Source organism: Suricata suricatta, chromosome 11 (genome assembly GCF_006229205.1).
Source record: "Suricata suricatta isolate VVHF042 chromosome 11, meerkat_22Aug2017_6uvM2_HiC, whole genome shotgun sequence".
Classification (NCBI taxonomy): Eukaryota; Metazoa; Chordata; class Mammalia; order Carnivora; family Herpestidae; genus Suricata; species Suricata suricatta.
This window is the reverse complement of record NC_043710.1, coordinates 41,410,043-41,430,401: the sequence shown is the minus strand read 5'-3', so window position 1 is coordinate 41,430,401 and position 20,359 is coordinate 41,410,043. Positions and strand designations below refer to the sequence as shown.

The 20,359-nt window shown below is 32.8% G+C and overlaps 1 protein-coding gene across 5 annotated transcripts in view; it reads right to left on the bottom strand.

Annotated features, from left to right (window-relative positions):
* Positions 1-20,359, bottom strand: part of SOX6 (SRY-box transcription factor 6) — a 372,948-nt gene that overhangs the window by 258,309 nt on the left and 94,280 nt on the right. For all 5 annotated transcript variants that reach the window (XM_029957189.1, XM_029957193.1, XM_029957194.1 and 2 more), the window contains exon 3: positions 8,793-8,882. In XM_029957189.1, coding sequence (XP_029813049.1) covers positions 8,793-8,882 — 90 coding nt within the window. The remainder of the gene's footprint in view (positions 1-8,792; positions 8,883-20,359) is intronic.

Below are 20,359 nucleotides of genomic sequence, written 5' to 3'. Positions count from 1 at the left end.
GAGAAAGTAGGAAACAGCCTCCTTGATCCCAACCACAGCAATTTCCTACTCAACACATCCCCAAAGGCAAGGGAAATGAACGCAAAACTGAACTCTTGGGACCTCATCAAGATAAAAAGCTTCTTCACTGCAAGGGAAACAATCAAGAAAACTAATAGGTGACTGACAGAATGGGAAAAGATAGTTGCAAATGACATATCAGATAAAGGGCTAGTATCCAAAACCTATAAGGAAATCACCAAACTCCACACCTGAAAAATGAATAATCCAGTGAAGAATTGGGCAGAAGACATGAACAGACACTTCTCCAAAGAGGAGATGGCCAACAGACACATGAAACAATGCTCAGCATCACTCATCATCAGGGAAATACAAATCAAAACCACACTTAGATACCACCTCATGCTGGTCAGAGTGGATAAAATGAACAAATCAAGAAACTATAGATGCTGGTGAGGATGTAGAGAAAGAAGCACCCTCCTACACTGTTGGTGGGAATGTAAACTGGTGCAGCCTCTCTGGAAAACAGTGTGGAGGTTCCTCAAAAAACTATCAGTAGAACTCCCCTATGACCCAGCAATAGCACTGCTAGGGATTTACCCAAGGGATACAGAGGTACTGATGCATAGGGGCACATGTACCCTAAAATTCATAGCAGCACTGTCAACAATAGCCAAAACATGGAAAGAGCCAAAATGTCCATCAACTGATGAGTGGATCAAGAAGATGTGGTATACATATACAATGGAGTATTACATGGCGATGAGAAAGAATGAAATATGGCCATTTGTAGCAAAGTGGATGGACCTTGATGGTGTCATGCTAAGCAAAATAAGTCAGGCGGAAAAGGACAGATACCATATGTTTTCACTCATAGATATAACAGGAGAAACCTAATTGAGGACCATAGGGAGGAGAAGGGGGAAAGAAATTTGGGAGGGAGAGGGATGCAAAATATGAGAGACTATTGAATACTGAAAACGAACTGAGGGCTGAAGGTGGAGGGGGTGGGGGGAAGGGTGGTGGTGGTAATGGAGGAGGGCACTTGTGGGGAAGAGCATTAGGTGTTATATGGAAACCAATTTGACAATAAACTATTAAAAGTAAATAAAATCAATATAAAAGTATTTTCCTTCATGGGTGTTATAATAAGTATCAAATAAAATAATGCATATGTTTTAGTCTTTTGTTCCCTTTGTATAAAATAAAGCATCTTACAAAAAGTACTCATTATATTACTAATTGACAGTAAATAAATAATATTTTCAGTATTAGTCTTATAATTAAGAAAGTATAGAAATACTGGTATTAATTTTGAAAAAAACCTTAATAGAGCATGAAGATAACATTCCACCAGAGTAGCAACACCCTCTAATATTCTCTACATTTTTGTTTAAGATTTTCCACAGCCAAATTTCCAGATTTTGTTTTTTAATGCATCCATTCATTCAATAAATATTTTGTGAACACATGGTATATCTGAGGTACTCTCTTTTAATGTAGTCCTATGGTATCAATGCCAGATAGCCATTAACTCTTCCTAAATTCTTTTGTACATTGAGAATAATTTCCTTATTTCCTTAACCCCCTAAAACACAAACTTTATCCTCCTATAATCAGCAGAACTTCAACCAACCAACCAACCAACATATAGTAGGTCAAACTTCCCTAAATCTTTAATTATTATTCATATTAAATCTTTTAACTCTTTTCCATTCCTGCAACTTTTAATAAATCCTAATTTGAAAACAGACCCCATAAAAATATGGCACCCAATTAGAACACAATACTTCAGATATAGCCAGACCAAGGCAAAATTCTAATAATTTTATGTTATATTTCATTTAATCTCTTAAGAATAAAGTTATTTAGCAATACTTATAATAACGTTAACCTGGTTTGAATATTATTTTGAAATTACTATATTAAATTTATACCATTTATAATACTCTAACCTCAATTAATGCTGCTGGCTACCTATGGAAATATGGTGGTGGGTTAGGGAGGGAATCTTTTTAAAGATTATTTATTTATTTATTTTGAGAGAGAGACACAGAAAACACAAAAGTGGGGGAGGGGCAAAAAGAGGAAAAGAGAGAATCTCAAGCAAGCTCCACACTGTTAGCACAGAGACCAATGCAGGGCTCAAACCCACAAACCATGAGATTCCAACTTGAGCCCAAAACAAGCATCAGACACTTAACCACCTGAGCCATCCAGGCGTCCCAAGATTCATTTTTGTAATACTGCTCTTAACCATTCTACTGCCAATTCTCCTTCAGGCACCTAACCCACCATATAGAATTTTTTAGTGATAGTCATAAAAGCTATGTTTCTTCCCTTCCCCAACTTCATTCCACTCTTGAAAACAAAGGAAGAATATATATGTGTATATATATGTGTATATATATACACACACATATATATATATTCACAAAATCAGTTAGAAGATAATATAGTATGGATTATTCAGAAAATAATGACTATGAGAATTCTAACAGCCCAAATTTAAGGGATGCATAAAGCTATTTCTATAAATATATTCATGGCCAAAATACCTTTATAGTTAAATAAACAACATTTAAAATGAAGTATTAAATTTAGGAACTTATAAGGTATCAGAAACAAAAGAAAAAGTATAAGGTAATAATCCAGGAAGATATAATACAGGTAAAAGTAATATGAAGTAGTTGGCATACTGAAAAGTAGCAGGATTAAGAAATAAATCTAAAAACTGGATAATAACTGGGAGATCAGGAAAAGAAATAAATAGATAAACCATTAGCAAGTAAAATTGAAGGACAAAGAGACAGAAAACAAATACACAAAATTTAAAAGGGAATTTATAACATAAAATATAAAACTTAAAAAAAAGATCCTGTATTTTAAACAATTACTAATGTATCTGAAAATCTCAGTGAAATATACAATTTTCTAGAAAAAGTTTACCTAGAAATAGAAATGTAAAAAGAGAAAAAATAGAAATAGAAAATGTAAAAAGAGAAAAAAATAATTATTAGATATAGGATATATGGATATTTTATGAGTATATTCTCTCAGAATTTCAAGGAATAAGTAATCCCCATGTTATCTATTCAATATTTTACACAGCCTAGAAAAGGAGGCAAAGCTTTCCAACTAAACCATGAACTCTGGTACAGAAATGAACAAAGAGTACAAATACAGAAAAACACAAACTAATCTCATTTATAATTACAGATGCAAAAATAACAACTATAATATGAGGAAATAAAATTATTTGGTACATTAAAATAAGACTACACCATGACTAATCAGGGTTTATTTCATCAGTAAATTTGAAAAACAAAAACCAATAAGATATGCCATAAAATGAAATGCAATTTCTCATAGAAACTCCTATGTAGAGTAGTATCAATGTAGAGTAAAATGTTCTTTTAATAATAAAGAATATTTTCAATATCTTAATACTTAGTGGTGAAATAGTAAAACCAATTCCATAAATTAACAACTGTGCAAAATACCTGCTATCATATGTATTACTTAATGTAATTCTTAATATTCTAGGCAGTGTATTATGAGAGGGGATGAAAAAAGGGGACATAACTGCCAAAAAAGAGAAAACATATCAGCTGAAATATGACTATAGCTAATAAGTTCAATAAAGAGGAAAATTATAAAATGAACCAGCAAAATTTATTAGCATCCTTAACTATGATAACAAAAACAGGATGAAGAATGTCTCATTCACAATGGCAAGCAAAAATATTAAATATTATAGAGAAAATATCAAAAGAAACAAGCAGAATCTATATTTAGAAAACATATCATCATTTCATTTATAGTTTGTCAAATTGGTTTCCCTATAACACCCAGTGCTCTTCCCCACAAGTGCCCTTCCCTTTTCCCCTCCCTCTTCAGCCCTCAGTTTGTTTTCACTATTCAAGAGTCTCTCATGATTTGCCTCCTTCCCTCTCTCTAATTTTCTCCCACCTTCCCCTTCCCATGGTCCCCTGTTAGGTTTCTCCTGTTAGACCTATGAGTGAAAACATATGGTATCTGTCCTTCTCCACCTGACTTATTTCGCTTAGCATGACACCCTCGAGGTCCATCCACTTTGCTACAAATGGCCATATTTCATTCTTTCTCATTGCCATGTAATACTCCATTGTGTATATATACCACATCTTCTTGATCCATTCATCAGTTGGTGGACATTTTGGCTCTTTCCATGATTTGGCTATTGTTGACAGTGCTGCTATGAATTTAGGGTACATGTGCCCCTATGCATCAGTACCTCTGTATCCCTTGGGTAAATCCCTAGCAGTGCTATTGCTGGGTCATAGGGGAGTTCTATTGATAGTTTTTTGAGGAACCTCCACACTGTTTTCCAGAGATGCTGCACTATTTTACATACCCACCAACAGTGTAGGAGGGTGTTCCTTTCTCCACATCCTCACTAGCATCTATAGTCTCTTGATTTGTTCATTAATTTATCCACTCTGACCAGCCTGAGGTGGTATCTCAGTGTGGTTTTAAAACATATCATCATTGAGGGACATAAGAGAATAAATTATTTTAAATGGAAAGATTCAATACTATAAAGATGTCAGTTCACCCTATAGTTTCATATAAATATAATCTTTTGAAAACTTATTTTGGGATTTTAATGAGCACTTAAAATAAATATAAGCCTAAAATAAGCTTTAGAGAAGTATGCAAACACCTTAAAGAAAAATTATGAATGTGATCTTGCATTATTTACTTTTCAAAGATAATATAAAGTTACAGTGATTAATATAGCACAGTACTAACAGAAGTCTAGATGGATCAATAGACTAGAACCCAAAACCAAGAAATGGTTTCAAATATTCACTCAGTATGGGTAGAAGATGTTATTAAAATCAGAGATAAGATCAGTTATTTAACTAATGATACAGATATATTTAGTTAATGGCTTAAGAAAAAAATTAAGTTGTATCTTTTGTTGAAATTACACATCAAATATACTCAAGAGGAATTGAAGGGTTAAATGATTAAAAATTTGGTCAAAGATTTGGAACAAAATATAGCAGAGTGGGGGAAGTCTTTCTAAACAAACCCATAACGGGGGTGCCTGGGTGGCTCAGTGGGTTAAGCATCTGACTTTGGCTCAGGTCATGATCTCATCGTTCGTGGGTTTGAGCCCCACATCGGGTTCTGTGCTGACAGCTCAGAGCCTGGAGTCTGCTTCACATTCTGTGTCTCCCTTTCTCTCTCTACCCCTCCCCCACTCATGCTCTGTCTCTCTCTATCTCAAAAAAATAAATAGATAAACAAATAAACAACCCCCCAACAAAATGGGAGGGAGAGATTTGATAACAAAAATCATAATACAAAAAAAAGATAAAATAAAACATATATGACAGATAAAGGTTGATACCTTTAAAATACACACTAAAAATCTTCCAGAACCATAAGAACTAGACAAATCCTTTAAAATAAAAATGGACAAACAACAGTAATAGGCAATTTTCAAAGGAAGAGACATTTAATACAAATAAATTTATGTCAAACTCTGCTTTCACCATAATAATCAAAGAAATTCAAAGTAAATCAGCAATAGTGTATCATTTCCTCCCATCTTCCCCACCAAGAAATTTTTTGCGTAATAATACTTGGCACTGAGGGCAAGAGAATACCTGATGCTACTGCGCCGACAGCGGAACACTGTCCCCTTTCTGCGGGATAATGCGGTATGAGTCAGAGAACGTCTTAAAAAAGAACACGTTTTGACTCAGGAATTTCACTTTGTAGGAATATATCCTGGGGCGCCTGGGTGGCTCAGTACATTAAAAATCTGACCAGGCTCAGGTCATGATCTCGCGGTATGTGAATTTGAGCCCCACATCAGGCTCTGTGCTGACAGCCTGGAACTTGGAGCCTGCTTCGGATTCTGGGTCTCCCTTGCTCTCTGCCCCTTCCCCACCCACACTGAATAAATGTCAAAAAAAAAAAAAAACGAATAAAGGTTAAAATAAAGAAATATATCCTAAGAAAATAACCACTAAATAATATTGAAAATTATTAGAAAGTTATCCATATTTAACCAATAATTTAAGAAATTGAATAAAATACTCAAATTATGAGAACCTCACCTCATACAATATTTTCTGTAATTAAAAATATTTTAGATGACTTAATCACTAATTGATATAATATAGATTACAAAAGAATATTTAAAATGGTGATTCTTTTTTTTTAACTTTTTTAATGTTTATTTATTATTGAGAGATGGCAAGAGACAGAGCAGGAACAGGGGAGGGACTGAGGGAGGGGGAGACACAGAATCCAAAGCAGGCTTCAGGCTCTGAGCTGTCAGCACAGAGCCGGACGCAGGGCTCAACTCACAAACCACAAGATCATAACCTGAGTCGAAGTCAGATGTTTAACCCACTGAGCCACCTAGTTGCCCCTAAAAAAGATGATTCTAATTTTAAAGAAAAACTTTAACAAGTATGTACATAAATTAAAATGGAAAAGATATACAAAATAATACAGGTAGAATCAAAGAACTATTTTTGTGCATGTATTTCTATATTTTTTCAATAAATATGCAATGAAGGAATTTATTTTAAATTCATTTACAACAAATTTTGTAATGAGGGTTGTTCAAGATATAAAATACTGATACCCTCAATAGTATGAATTTTTTGAGGATAGCATTTAAATCACATTAAAATTTCATAATAATCACAACTAATTTACGTGGATAATAACTAGCCTCACCTAAATTAAAAATGCATGTTGAATTTCAGTAGTGGTTGTATCAAACTATCTGAATACTACTTAAACTTTTTTCAGTTTTTATTATACTATATTATTGGTGTATTTCTTGTACAATAGCTATGGTGACAAAATATTAGGATGTAAAAAGAGACATTATGTATAGTAAATAGAAATGAAAAATTTATCTTCTATGAGCATAAAACTGAGAGCAGTACACATATGAAAGTTTATGTATCACATACAGAATCCAGAAAAAAAGGTAAAGAATTTGAAAAGCCTAAATTTGTATGTGTTTTTGCTTTTGAGATTTAGATATTTTGATCATCTAAAGTTAGTACAGTTTTTGCATCATAAAGTCATAATCAGAATGAAAAATAAAGAAAGATTAAAAGGGGGGAGGGGAGAGGAGATGACCCGAAGCACAAAAACTTGATGCTGAATCATAACATAATAAAATGTTAGCTTCCCTGTTACTAAGAGAAAGCAAGACCCCCATCATTTATGCTGGCAAAAGCTTGCCTGTGCATAAACCATTTCTGTTTCTCGCCATTATACAACCAATGACTTTAGAAAGGATAGAGAAAACTAAATGATGTGCAAAGTAGCATGCAACAAACATGTTATTACAGCTGGAGAGAGAATATGTCACTAAAGAATGGCTTTCTTTCTGCACATCATTTATAAGTTAAGATTTTTTTCCCCCAAATAGCAAATGCCCTTTATGAGTATAGAACAGAAGCAATGAACTTCAAAATAAGAAGCAGTAAAATTCATTAGTTAATGAAATGAGTTATGAATTATTCTCTGGGATAGGTATGACTTCCTTTTGTCTTCATTTGAGTTGAACACAACATGCCTGAACATTAGGCAATTTTCTGTAATAAATTAAAAATAACAATTTCATCAGAGAGTTATTGCCAGATGTTTATCTTAAATAAAATATTGTCCATGACCAATGGAAAGATTCACCTGAAGTTGTTTGATAACTTCAGAAAGCTAATGTGGTTAAGTTTCCAAATTGTTAGTGCAAATTGGAGTGATGACTGTCTGTCCACAAGTGAAAACTGATAGAATTAATTAATGACCATGGATCCTATTTAGGATACCAAAATTAGTAATAAAGTACTTCATCTCCATAAAGGCATCAACAAGAGAGAGTTAAGGAAGAAAAATACCTTCCTGACTGATAGAACAACTTAATTTTGTAATGGTTCTTAACATGTTTCAAAATAATAACATCAATCACATAACCTTCAGAACTAAAGATGCACATCCTTATCAGGGTCAGAGGTCAAGAAATGTTAAATCCTATGAAATCTGATTGAGATCAGTCAACCTATGATTCTATGGGTATGTTAATAATAACAGCAACCACAATTTACCTTCATGAGTGTTTTTTAAGTGCCAGGAATGGTTCTAAAAACTTTACTTGTATTATCCCTCTTAATGAGCCTATGAAGTAGGAACTGTTATTATCTTTATTTTAGATATAAGGAATTAGAAACATAGAAAAGTTCAGTGACTTGCTCAAAGTCACTCAGCTAGTAAGTACCAGAGCCAGGACTTGAAAAAGGTAACCAAGCCTCAGAAAACACTCACAAACCATTAAGTACAATATATTCAATAAACTCTTTTTTGTAGGTGCAACCCTTGACCCATTTTGACCAGAAGAAATTCAAATTTATGATTTGGATTCATAAACTAAGTCATTTAATAGATTTAAAGAGGAAAGACTAAAATTATCTTTAACCTAACTTGTTCTCCATCTTTCAACATTTTTTTCTTTTTCAGATTTCTCTGTTAAGTTAATGAAGCAATTTATCCTATAATTTATATATTTATAGAGTAATAAAAACAGAAGACAAACATTTCATTCTGTAAACATAAAGAATAAAAGTTCAAGGACACACTATATATTTATTCTCTTATATATAAACACATATTAGAGGTGAGAATTTAATATAAGGACACAGAGATTAGCAAACATGTTGTTACACAAAATAACAATCTCTACATTGATATGTTTGATATTTTGTATATTGTACCTTTAATTTCTCCAAGAAGTTCACTGGTATTTAGTCTTTCCATTTTTTCCTTCCAATCTTTTGAAAGTAGTTTTTCCATGCAGGAGGAATCTGTTAGAGTTAAAAAGTAAGTATTGAAAATATTACACATCATTGTATAAGTATTAAAATACTACAAATCCAAAAGCCAGTTTATGGAGAAATTCTCCCATTTGAAAATGATCAAGGCTATATTTTGTTTTTGTTTTAACCCTAGTATACAGACAATTATATTAGTATATTTATTACAAAACATCACAACTAAATTTATTTTTACCAGATTACTTAAACTATTCCCAGGGGGAAAAAAAAAGATAATGCTCAATAATCTTATCTGAGTGTTATAAACATAATTATATTAATATTAAGTCAGTTGTATCACTTCTTAGACTGGTAGCACAGAAAGGGGGTTCTTTCCTATGATATTTAAGTTTAGATGTTGTTCTTTTAGTACAGGTGATTTTTTTTTTAAATCTAAGCAAAATTCATGTGCCGTTTAAAGAAGAATGACAAATCTTCAAGAAGGAAGAAACCTGTGAAACTGTAACCACATGGTCCTTAAAGAAATAAACATATGGCAACTTTTGAAAAATACCCATTTAGAGGAAAATTCAAAGAAAATAAAGATGTTTTCTGTCCCTCAGTATTAAAAACTGCTAAAACTTTTCTATAGAAAAAGATATAGTCTTATAAAGAAAATACTCAGTTAAACACTACTTGCCCTACTGCATATATAACTAACATCCAAGATTATAGGGAGTGATTATGCTTGCTTCTATAAAGATCATAAAGGTTACAGAAATTTAATTTTAGAATGCTCTAATAATTAGCAACTTTTTCTCAATGAATTATATTTTTCTCTCTATTTAGATGGGTTTGCAACTGATGCTACTGCTTACAACTATTTATATATATCTTTTAAGCCTCAAATCTTAACAAATAGGCCATGTTTCCAAAAGGGAATGCAGATTTAAATACTAAATCCTCAGTGCTAAGCATACTCCCATTAAAATGTAACATTCCAAGTGTCAAAATTCTGATAACTTCTTTTTAAAATTATATTTAAAATAGTTACTCCAATTCCAAAAGCCTTTCCTTTCCCATATCAGTACCTATCTATTTAGCATTTTCCCTTTCATTTTTTTCTCCAACTTCTAAATCCTCCTTGAATTTCTCAGAATGACAGTAAGGTCAAGATGGATCTAAAGGTTTTAGAAACCAGATAAGCTTTAGAAAACGACAGTGAGCCCTGGGTAGGAGATGAGAAGAGCACTTCATCACTAGAAAGTATTGGTGAAAACAATTAACGTTTGTCCATGACATGATCAATCAATCAAGGAATGGATGGAATCCAGACCAGTGTGTCATGAAATGGCTGATGAAGAGCAACCATCCTAGCTCGCCATCACAGATGTTAAAGTTTGTTCTTAATAAAGTCAGCTTTATTCGGTCAAGTGAAAGCTCATTGCCCCTTCCCTTCCTTCATCCCTTTTATCCTTCCTTTCTCCTTTTCTTCCACTCTTCACTATGTTTTATTTTCTTAGCCTTCAACAGGTTATCTACTACCATGATTAAAATATGGATTCTGAGCGACCTTCCAAAAGAGCCTATGTGCATATGCACACAACAGTTTGTATTGAATTTCCAAAATGGTCTCTTGCTACTTTCATTTTAAATTCAAAAATAAGGTATTTACTTTGTTTTATACCTATTTTGTGTTTTTGCTAAAGTAATAAAAAAAAATAACAGCTTGGGATTAAGAAGCAAATCCTCAAAGCCACGTCTAACAGAGATTAGTTTTTCTCAAATCAGGTTTAAAATTTTCAGAAAGACTGACATAACATCAGATGCAAAACTCGAGAGACTACTGAATACTGAAAACTAACTGAGGGTTGAAGGGGAAGGGGAAAAAGGGTGGAGGTAATGGAGGAGGGCACTTGTGGGGAAGAGCACTGGATGTTGTATGGAAACCAATTTGACAATAAACTATTTAAAAAAAAGAATAATCAGCAAAATGTCTTCAACTTCCTATCCTATCTAATTCTGTTACTTTTTTTAACCCTTTCATACATATTATAACATTGCACTAAACTGATAATCACTGATACAAATACTAAAGTATAATTTGTTTGGTTCAAATTTGAGTTGAGAGTATATCTTATAATGGTAGAAAACAAAACCCCAAATTACTCGTAATGATCACAAATTCAGAGCAAGTTCATAAACTAGGATTAAATATACACTAAATGTAAAACAGGCTAAAATATGTCTCTCGTTTCTATAAATAGACCTAAAATCTTTCAGAGCTCCAGGAAAAGAATGCTAAAGCTTCATGGGAGAAAAATAGAACTGTATGGACAACAGAAACACACACTTCAAATATAAATCAGGCCATGTGTATACAGCTTCAAATAAAAGCTACTCATTAATAAAATGATTAATAATATCAAAGCATTTCACATTCCTATTAAAAAATTAATCCTCACCATAATGCTGAGTTAATCTAGTTAATATGAGTTTCCATTTCAGTAGAAGAAACTGAGAGGACAAAATAAAGCATGCTTTCCATGTCTATATTTATAACTCATGAAAATAAAGGCAATCACTGATTGCCTTTAACTACAGGACAATAAAAGTCACAACATACAAGCTTATCAATGTTTAATCTCAATTCTAAGAGATTCCAAGAAGACTCAAAACTTAGGAAGTCTCTTGTAAAACTCTCAGCTTGTTCGCCTAATTATCTGACTGCCAAACCACTATGATTAGTATTAAGCATGTTCCATACTGTAATGTTAAGCAGGTAAGATGAGGGGAAAAAAGATCAGAAGATGCAGATTGTTAACAAATACCACACAGGCAAAGGACACTACTGCCACCACTGAGACATTTCTGACTCAGGATGAAGAAATATGTAATAAAGTTGTAAATGAAAACTTATATTTTCAAACTTCCTACTCAAAACAATTTCCAGGTAAGTGTGCAAGTTAAAAGAAAGTATTCGTCCTCTATGTAGTACAACCTTCAACATTCCTAAGACATTAGATCTGCAGCGGCAATTGATCAGATCAAACTTTACGCCATTCTGATCATTCGCAAATGTGAAAACCAAAGAGGTCAGAATAAGAAAAGAGGTCCAGTTTGTATCATGTACATGGGAGAAGTAAAGACCCTGCAGAATTGTTTTAACTCGGTAGTCATTCAGGATGCCAAATGGAATAAAAAGAACAAGCTTCTCTTAAATATACTTGATTATTCAAATTTTAATATTTTGACTGAGCTATCTTCAGCTAAAAACTAGGAGAGAAACTAAACACTTTTTGGAAATTAAGAGAAAGAACCACAACATTACAAAACAAAAAATGTTACAATGATATGTATATGTTAAAAATGATAATATTTCAGCATAAAAGTGGAAAGTGTCAAAATTAATCCATCTTACATTGAAAGAATACATATTCAGTGAAATGGAGGACTTTATTATATTTATCTTTTCTAATTTTTGTAAATCATGTGATTAAAACAAGACTCAAAAATCAAGAACTGGACATCAATTCTTGCTTATAGTTTAATCAAGGATGTAAAAGGTTTTGACATGTTAAAATTCTCAGTTGCATAGTTTCTCTGGGTTTTTTTCTTTTCCTTACCAATTTAAGAAAAGTTCTTCTCTTTCAAGAAACTTTTTCTAAACAAAAAGGTAAAAACAATTCAGAACTAAGTTTTAATAAATATCCTGCATAATGGATGGCAAAGCAATGTTTCTGCTTCCTAAATATCTAGGTTTCAGGCTAGGTAAGCCAAGAATGCTTTATCATCTAACAATTAATTTCACAGTACAGAGAAATTTGAAGTGAGAGTATGTGACATATTTATTTCCTAATCTATATAACATTTTAGAAATAATTTTAAATTATTCCTTGTTAAACAAAGCCATATCAGACCTAACTCGTATCCTGCACGAAGTGAAGGTATTTCAAATGTGCCAAAGAGAGTAAATAAATAAATCATTGCTAAAACTAAGGCATGGGGGAATAAGAAGGGATAATGGGAAACATTTTTATTGCACAGGTACTTTAAGACAATTTGATTATGAGTAAGCACTTAACTATTCCTTTGGCCTCAAAGTGATATTTAAAGTTATAAATGCTAAAACATTAGAAACATGACATAGAAAATGTCTTTAAAATATTTTAGTGAGGAAAACAATGCTGCCCCCATATGCAGATTTCTTACTGCTTTATTAACTCTTTTGAGAGAATATTAAATCAATTCTTATTTTTACCATTTGAATCATTAATTACAAATGCAATAAAATTTCTATGTATGTGAGAACAATGACAACTTATCGAAAGTATCTTTGGCCTTAGTTTACAACTAGTTCTGACAACATATATTTATACTGCTGCTGATCATCCATCCCACATTTTTCATTAGGAAACAGAGACACACATGCCAGTTACTGTACATTTTTCCACAGTGACAAGTGCTCCACAATACAGTGGGATAAAATTGGAGCTTGGAGAGCTTGAAGAGCACTCTTAAATTTTAATTAAAACCCTCCAAGCTCACTAAAAATAATTAGACACTAAAATGTGCCAGTTTTATTTTGAAGTCACTATAACGTACAAAGCATACTCCCTGACGACTGCTTGTGCTGTCCTCCCCCCCTCTCCAGTGTAACAACTGATTTTCCAAATACGAACAAGGGGGTATAAATAGAGACTGTTTTCAAGCCTGCTCTTCATGCTGGGAAGCTGACAGAAAAGACAGCAGAATGGGTTTTTAAGACTGCACCAAATGAACCTAGAATAACTTGCCTAACAGAGTTCGAATCACTGACAAACTCTAGATAAAATTCAGTATGCAAGAAACACCAAGAGTTATATCACTGATCTTTTTTGATTCAAAAGCCAAACCTTTAACCTCTTAAATGTTTTTGCTATCTTAAAATATCTCATACAATGCTATAGTCCATCCTATTTTTAGCCAAGCAGCAAGAGAAAGCATGCCTTTCCCATACAGCAGGGCACTGATATAAACATCAACACAGATGCTCTGCCAGGAAGAGCTGGACTTCTCAAGCACTTGATCATTAAGGAATGCACCAACTGTTTTGGATAATCTCGTGCCAGCTCCCCTTTTGCTCCACACTCCCCTCTGGGAGTGGCCAATCTTTTCCTGCCCTAATTTTTCATTTTACTCCTCCATAGCACCCCCCATCCCCAAAAATATGAGAAATGGCATTTATGCCTAGCAATGAAAAAGCAGGCTCACTTCCCCAAACAGACCAAAACTTTAAAACAATTAACCCTCCCCTCTTCTTTCAGATAAATTACTAAGTATAAAATGCAATCTGTTTCCTTTGTTTATTCAATATGAACAATTTGTAAATGACTCAAGGATAAAATTCAGAAAATGTTGTGCTAAATTAGAACCATTATAAACATGCTAATGACTCAATGCTTGAGTAAAACATGCATGATCGGTGTGAAGAAATAGATCTAGTTCCTGTGAAATTCTGTTGTGCTGTCTTAAAATGATTTGGTCATTAAATCAGATACTTTCCTTCCAGGAAAAAAATGTTAATTCTACAGCCACTTTACTAGATAATATACTGTGAGTGTGTATGTGTGTGTGTGTGTGTGTGTGTGTCACTGGGAGCTTTGGAAATGCCATTAAAACTGTTAGGTACAAGATTTTGGCATATTCATAAGGGAGAAAAAGATCCACACTTGCAACCTGGCAGAAATACACATACAGAAATAATCACATTAGGCAATATTCTCTCTTTGCACTGTTTTTATCTACCAAAATCTTTGATGTTTTTATAAGAATCCCTTAAAAGTGGCATTTAACATATATTCACGGAAGTCATATTGTTCTATGCAGGTAAGAGATACATGTTTCATTTGCTTTCCAAGGTTGCTTAGCACCTAGGACAGTATAACAGGGGTGCCTGGATGGTTCAGTTGGTTAAGCACCTAGGACAGGTTTAGGGATATCACTCAAAACCAAGTTTCTCTCCCATACCCATCAAAGTACAACTACCACCAGTGCTAAAACAGAAAAAGAGGGAAACATCTGGCAGGTGATTCAGAGGTTCATAGCCTACTGCTGTACCTGAAAGAGACTTCAGCGATCATTAAGACTAATACCTGAAATGAGAAATGAGAAACGAGAAAACAGAGGCAAGATAAGGAAGTCATCTACTTGCCCAAGGTCAAAGAGTCGGTGGCAGAGCCCTGGCTCGAGCTCAGTGCACATTTTACTGAAATGACGATATATATCATATTTTAACATCAGTTTTATAGTCTCTACACCACAGCATCTAACAGTAGAAAATGAATAATTATATCTATCATGAATTGTTTCAGACATTGAGTGAAGCACTCTAGTTCCTTGGAGAGGAACACAAAAATTTCAGGATAATACAGTAAAGGTCAGTAGTGTTCAACAGCCAGTTCTTCCATACATACTCCGGTGTGCTGGTCTTCCTATTCCTTCATATTGCCTTTTCCTTTTCTTTTTCCTTTCCTTTTCTGAATATCACACACCTAGGAATAGTTAAGATGCTGCTTAAAAATACTATTGAACTTAAGAGTAATCCTTCCCAAATTAGGTTTGATCTTCACGTTCAAGAAGTAAATGCGCAGCCTGAGACCTTCATTTTTCATGATAGCTCATTGCTCACAACACCTTCAAATTTACTACAGTTTTAATGTAAAAATGTTCCCTTAGAAATGACAGCTGTCTGTATTAATAAAATGATTACTCCTCCTGACATTCTCTCATGATCCTCCCTAAATTCTGCTGCTCCATTGTCAAAGGCTGGGTATTTGAACCATATATAACATGGGACACTGTTCTTTGGGTTCTACAAATGTTTCATTTTTACTTTTTTCAATACTTATTTAACTGCTTTTTAAAAAACTGTTAGACTATGGAAACAATAGTTTCTGTGTCTTATATTCTTTCTTTTGGTTTCTCTGGGGAAATTTTTCTGAATACTGCTATTGTCCCGATGAAGTTGTCAATCACAGTGCTCTCTCCCACTACCTGTCTCCTACTGTTCCTCCTAGCCACACAGAGTAATTTGACCCAATCAGAATTCTCGGCTGGAACTGCCTGGAAAGGCTCTTAAGTTCAGGTTGGAAGCTAATAAGCATGTGGGACTGGGATTGCCATGGCCACTTTCTCTGGCACATGGAGAGAGACAAAATACAAAGAAAAACAAACAGGAGAAAAGATAAACGAATAAATAAATCTTTACATCATGTTAGCATAGTTACATCTAAAAGGAGCAAAAGCCAAATTCTGCTCCTGAGGTTCTTGGCAATGTAAGCCAATAGTGTCCTGATTTACTTAAGCTAGTTTCAGTTGGGTTTGCAATTTTAAAAAAAAAGTAAATCTAGAGGTACCTGGGTGGCTCAGTTGGTTCAGCTCAGGTAATAATCTCATGGTTTGTAAGTTTAAGCCCCACATCTGGCTCTGGGCTGGCAGTGCATAGCCTGCTTGAGATTCTCTCTCTCTCTCTCTCTCTCTGCTCCTCCCCTGTTCACACTCTTTTTCTCTTTCTCTCTCTCAAAATAAATAAACATTAAAAAAAATAATAAATAAACAAACATATCTAAACAATACAAAAACCATAGCAAAAACTGTCATACATATTCAAATCTGTTATGTTTCAAATGGTAACACACTGGAAACGCCAATGCATTAACTTGTACTGCCAGGTTAAAATATTTATTATGAAAATCTTAAAATAAATCTCTGCTTTATTATAAGATATGCATCAACTTTAAAGTAAACTGTTATAGGAATGCTAGTTACAATTATTTATCTACCTATTTTAGATTTTTCTAAACATGATACAACCAAAAGACAATATAGCAGAAATAAAGTGGAAGTTGAAGTTCATTAAAAATGAAAAAATAAAGAAAAAAACAAAAACAAAACAGCAAAAGAACTCCCATCGAAAATCACCAAGCCCCAATTTCAGTTCTGTGCTCATCAAAACACCTTCATTGTTCTGGCTAAATGTCTTTACACTTAACATTATAAAATGAAATTATAAAATAAGTTTTTACTTATGAAATAAGGCAATTCATAAAAAATAAATTTAAAATAAGGTTATACTTCCTAAATTGGTTTTAAGGACCCTCCATAATCTATCACTAGTGATTTTCCTCCTATCATTTTTCCTACATGAAAGGTTTTCATTTGTTCAAATGAGTACACCAAACATATCTCTCTTTTGTACAAAAGTTGTGCTTTTTTACTTCACCTTTGCTCATGACATCCTCCTCACCTCAATGTCTCCCCAATTCTTGATGCTTTCTAAGAACTGTCTTATTCTGCAGTGTCAACATTAAATATCACCTCCTCAACTATGCCTTGAAAATTCTTATCCCCTGTAAGTCAAAATAAACTTGCTGAGCATATATTATCTGTCAGGCACTCTGCTTTTTATATTTTCTTCATGCATCAACTCTCTGAACTTCTGTATTATCCTAACTAAATATTAAGTTCCTTGATACCACTTTGTGTTCTTCCATAATACTGAACCTGGCATACTAAGTACTAAAACAAATTCCTTAATATACTAAAAAAAATATCACTTTTTTGTGTGTATCAAGCAACAACAGAACTACTTTGCTTTTTAAAATTAATCATATTGGTACATAATTTGATATACATCATATAATAAGTGTACTCATTTCCAATGTAAAATCTATTTTATCTAATTACACATTTATGTACCTGTACACAAAGAAGATAATAGAACGTTTCAAAAAAAGTTACCTTGTGCTCTCTTTAAAACATCCATTATCTTAGCTGTGGGCAAACACTGAACTGATTTCTATGACTACAGAATAAGTTTTGCCTATTCTTGAATTTCATAAAAGAGTATGCAAGTTTATAATAGGTACAAATTAAAATTTTTAAGATTCAACCATGTTGCAAGATGTGTTAGTAAATTTGGTTCTTTTTCTTAATGGGTAGATTTCCATTGTGTTAAATACACAATTTGTTTACCCATTTATCTGTTTATGAATATAGGGGGTTTTCTCACTTTTGGACTATTAGAAATAAAGTGAATATAAAAATTCATTCATAAGTCTTTTAATAAATATATGACTCTTTTCTCTCTAAAAATGGAATTTCTTCAAAAATAGAGCTGTTTTCTGCCAAAGTTTTCCAAAGTGGTTGCATCATTTTACACTTCTACCAACAATGCATGAGAGTTCTAGTTGCTTTATATTCTCATTAACACTTCATAGTGTTGGTATGTTAATTGTAGTCATTATTCTAGTTTTTTCTTTGTCTTAGTGAGTTTTGAGAGTTATTTATATATTTAAATATGTTTTATAAATTACACATTTGTTATATATTTATCTATACATGTATTTATATTATGTATGAGTTACCTATATATGTTTCTGTTAGATATATGTACTATAAATATTTGTTCTTAGTCTGCAGTATGCCTTTTTATTTTCACAGGTGTATTTTGAGGAGCCATAGTCATTTACGTTATCCAATTATCAAGTTTTTCTTTATGAGTAGTGTTTTCTTGGTGCCATCTAAGAAATCTTTGCCTCTGCCAAGATCACAAAGATATTCTCCTGTGTTTTCTTCTAAAGCTTTATAGTTTTAGCTTTATATTTAAATCTGTAATCCGTTTTTACTTATTCTTTGTGTAAGTCTATTTCTGGATTCTTTATTCTGTTTATTTGATCAATTCATTATTCTTACACCATATTAAACCGTTTTGGTTATTGTGGCTTTATAGTAAGTCTTGAAATCACATAGAATAAGTCCTCCAAATTTGTTCTTCTATTTCAAATTTATTTTGGCTATTTTAGGAATTTCACATTTCCATATAAACTTTAGAATCAGGTTGCCAGTCCAAAAAAAGAAGACCTTGGAATTTTATTATGTTTATCTGGAATCAATTTTAATTCTGTATTACTTTTAATATAAATAATTAAGACTATGAAATTTCCCTCAAAGTACTGTTTTAGCTTCATCCCATATATTTGGAAAAGTTGTATTTTCAATATTATTCAGTTTAATATATTTTTATAATTTTCTGTGTTCTTTTTTCTTTGGTATATGGCTTATTCAGAAGTATGTTATTTAATTGCTAAATATTTTTAGCAATTTAAAAAAGAGAATTTTTTAAATTTTCTTTTTTATCTATTTGTAGTTTATTCCTATTGTGGTCAGAGAATATACTCTACATAATTTCAGTCTTTTTATATTTATTGTGACTTGGTTTGTGGCCAAACATATGCTTTATCTTGTGAGATGTTCCAAAATAATATGAAAAAAATTATTTTGCATTTTTTTAGTAGATTATAGTGTTCTATCAATGTCAATTCACTCCATTTGATTGATAGCCTTGTTCAAGTCTTTGGATTTGCTATTGTGGTTTTTTTCCCCTCAAATTCTAAAAGAGGATTATTGAAATCTCCAACAACTACATTGTGCATCTCTTTTTTTCCTTTCAGTTCTTTCAGCTTTTCCTTCATCTACTTTGAACCTTTGTTATTACATGCATACATATTTAGGAATTTTATGTCTTCTTGATGAATTAGCTCTTTAAGCATTATGAAATATTCTTCTTTATTTCTGGTAATATTTCTTTTTCTGAAGGCCACTTCAGCTTTTCTCTCACCGGTGCTTGTATAGTGTATTTTTGCTCATCCTTCTACTTTTAACCTACCTACATCTTTATATTTACTGTATTTACTATATTTCTTATAGTCAACATATTAGTTAAATCTTTTTCTAACTGTTTATTTATTTTGAGAGAGAGAATATGAGCAGGGGAAGGGCAGAGAGTGAGAGGGAGAGAATCCCAAGCAGGCTTTGCACTGTGAATGCAGAGCCCAACTTAGGGCTGGATTCCATGAACCCTGAGATCATGACCTGAGCTGATGACTAGAGTTGGACGTGTCTGACCACTCAGATGCCCACCAGTTAAGTATTTTTAAATTCAGTCTGATGATCTCTATCTTTCAAAGTTATTTTAATAAGTCCATTTACATTTAATATAATTATTGTTGATAATGGTTAAGTCTACGATTCGGTATTTTTTATATTTCTATCTGTATTTTGTTCCTTTTACTGTCTTTTCCTGCCTTTTAATTAATTTTTTATATTTCATTTATTTTCTCCACTGATTTATTACCTATAACTTTGTTTCATTATTTTAATGGCTGATCAACAATTTTCAATATATGGGGTACCTAACTGGTTCAGTCAATAGAGCATACAACTCTTAATCTCCGGGTTGGAAGTTCAAGTCTCATTTTGGGTGTAGAAATTACTTAAAAATAAAATCTTTAAAAAATTTTTCTTTGTAAAAGATTTTCTATTTATATTCTTTTTTTTCCCCATAATATTTTATTGTCAAATTGTTTTCCATACAACACCCAGTGCTCTTCCCCTTAAGTGCCCTCCACCATCACCACCACCTCTTTTCCCCCTCCCCCTTCCCCCTCAACCCTCAGTTCCTTCTCAGCATTCAATAGTCTCTCAAG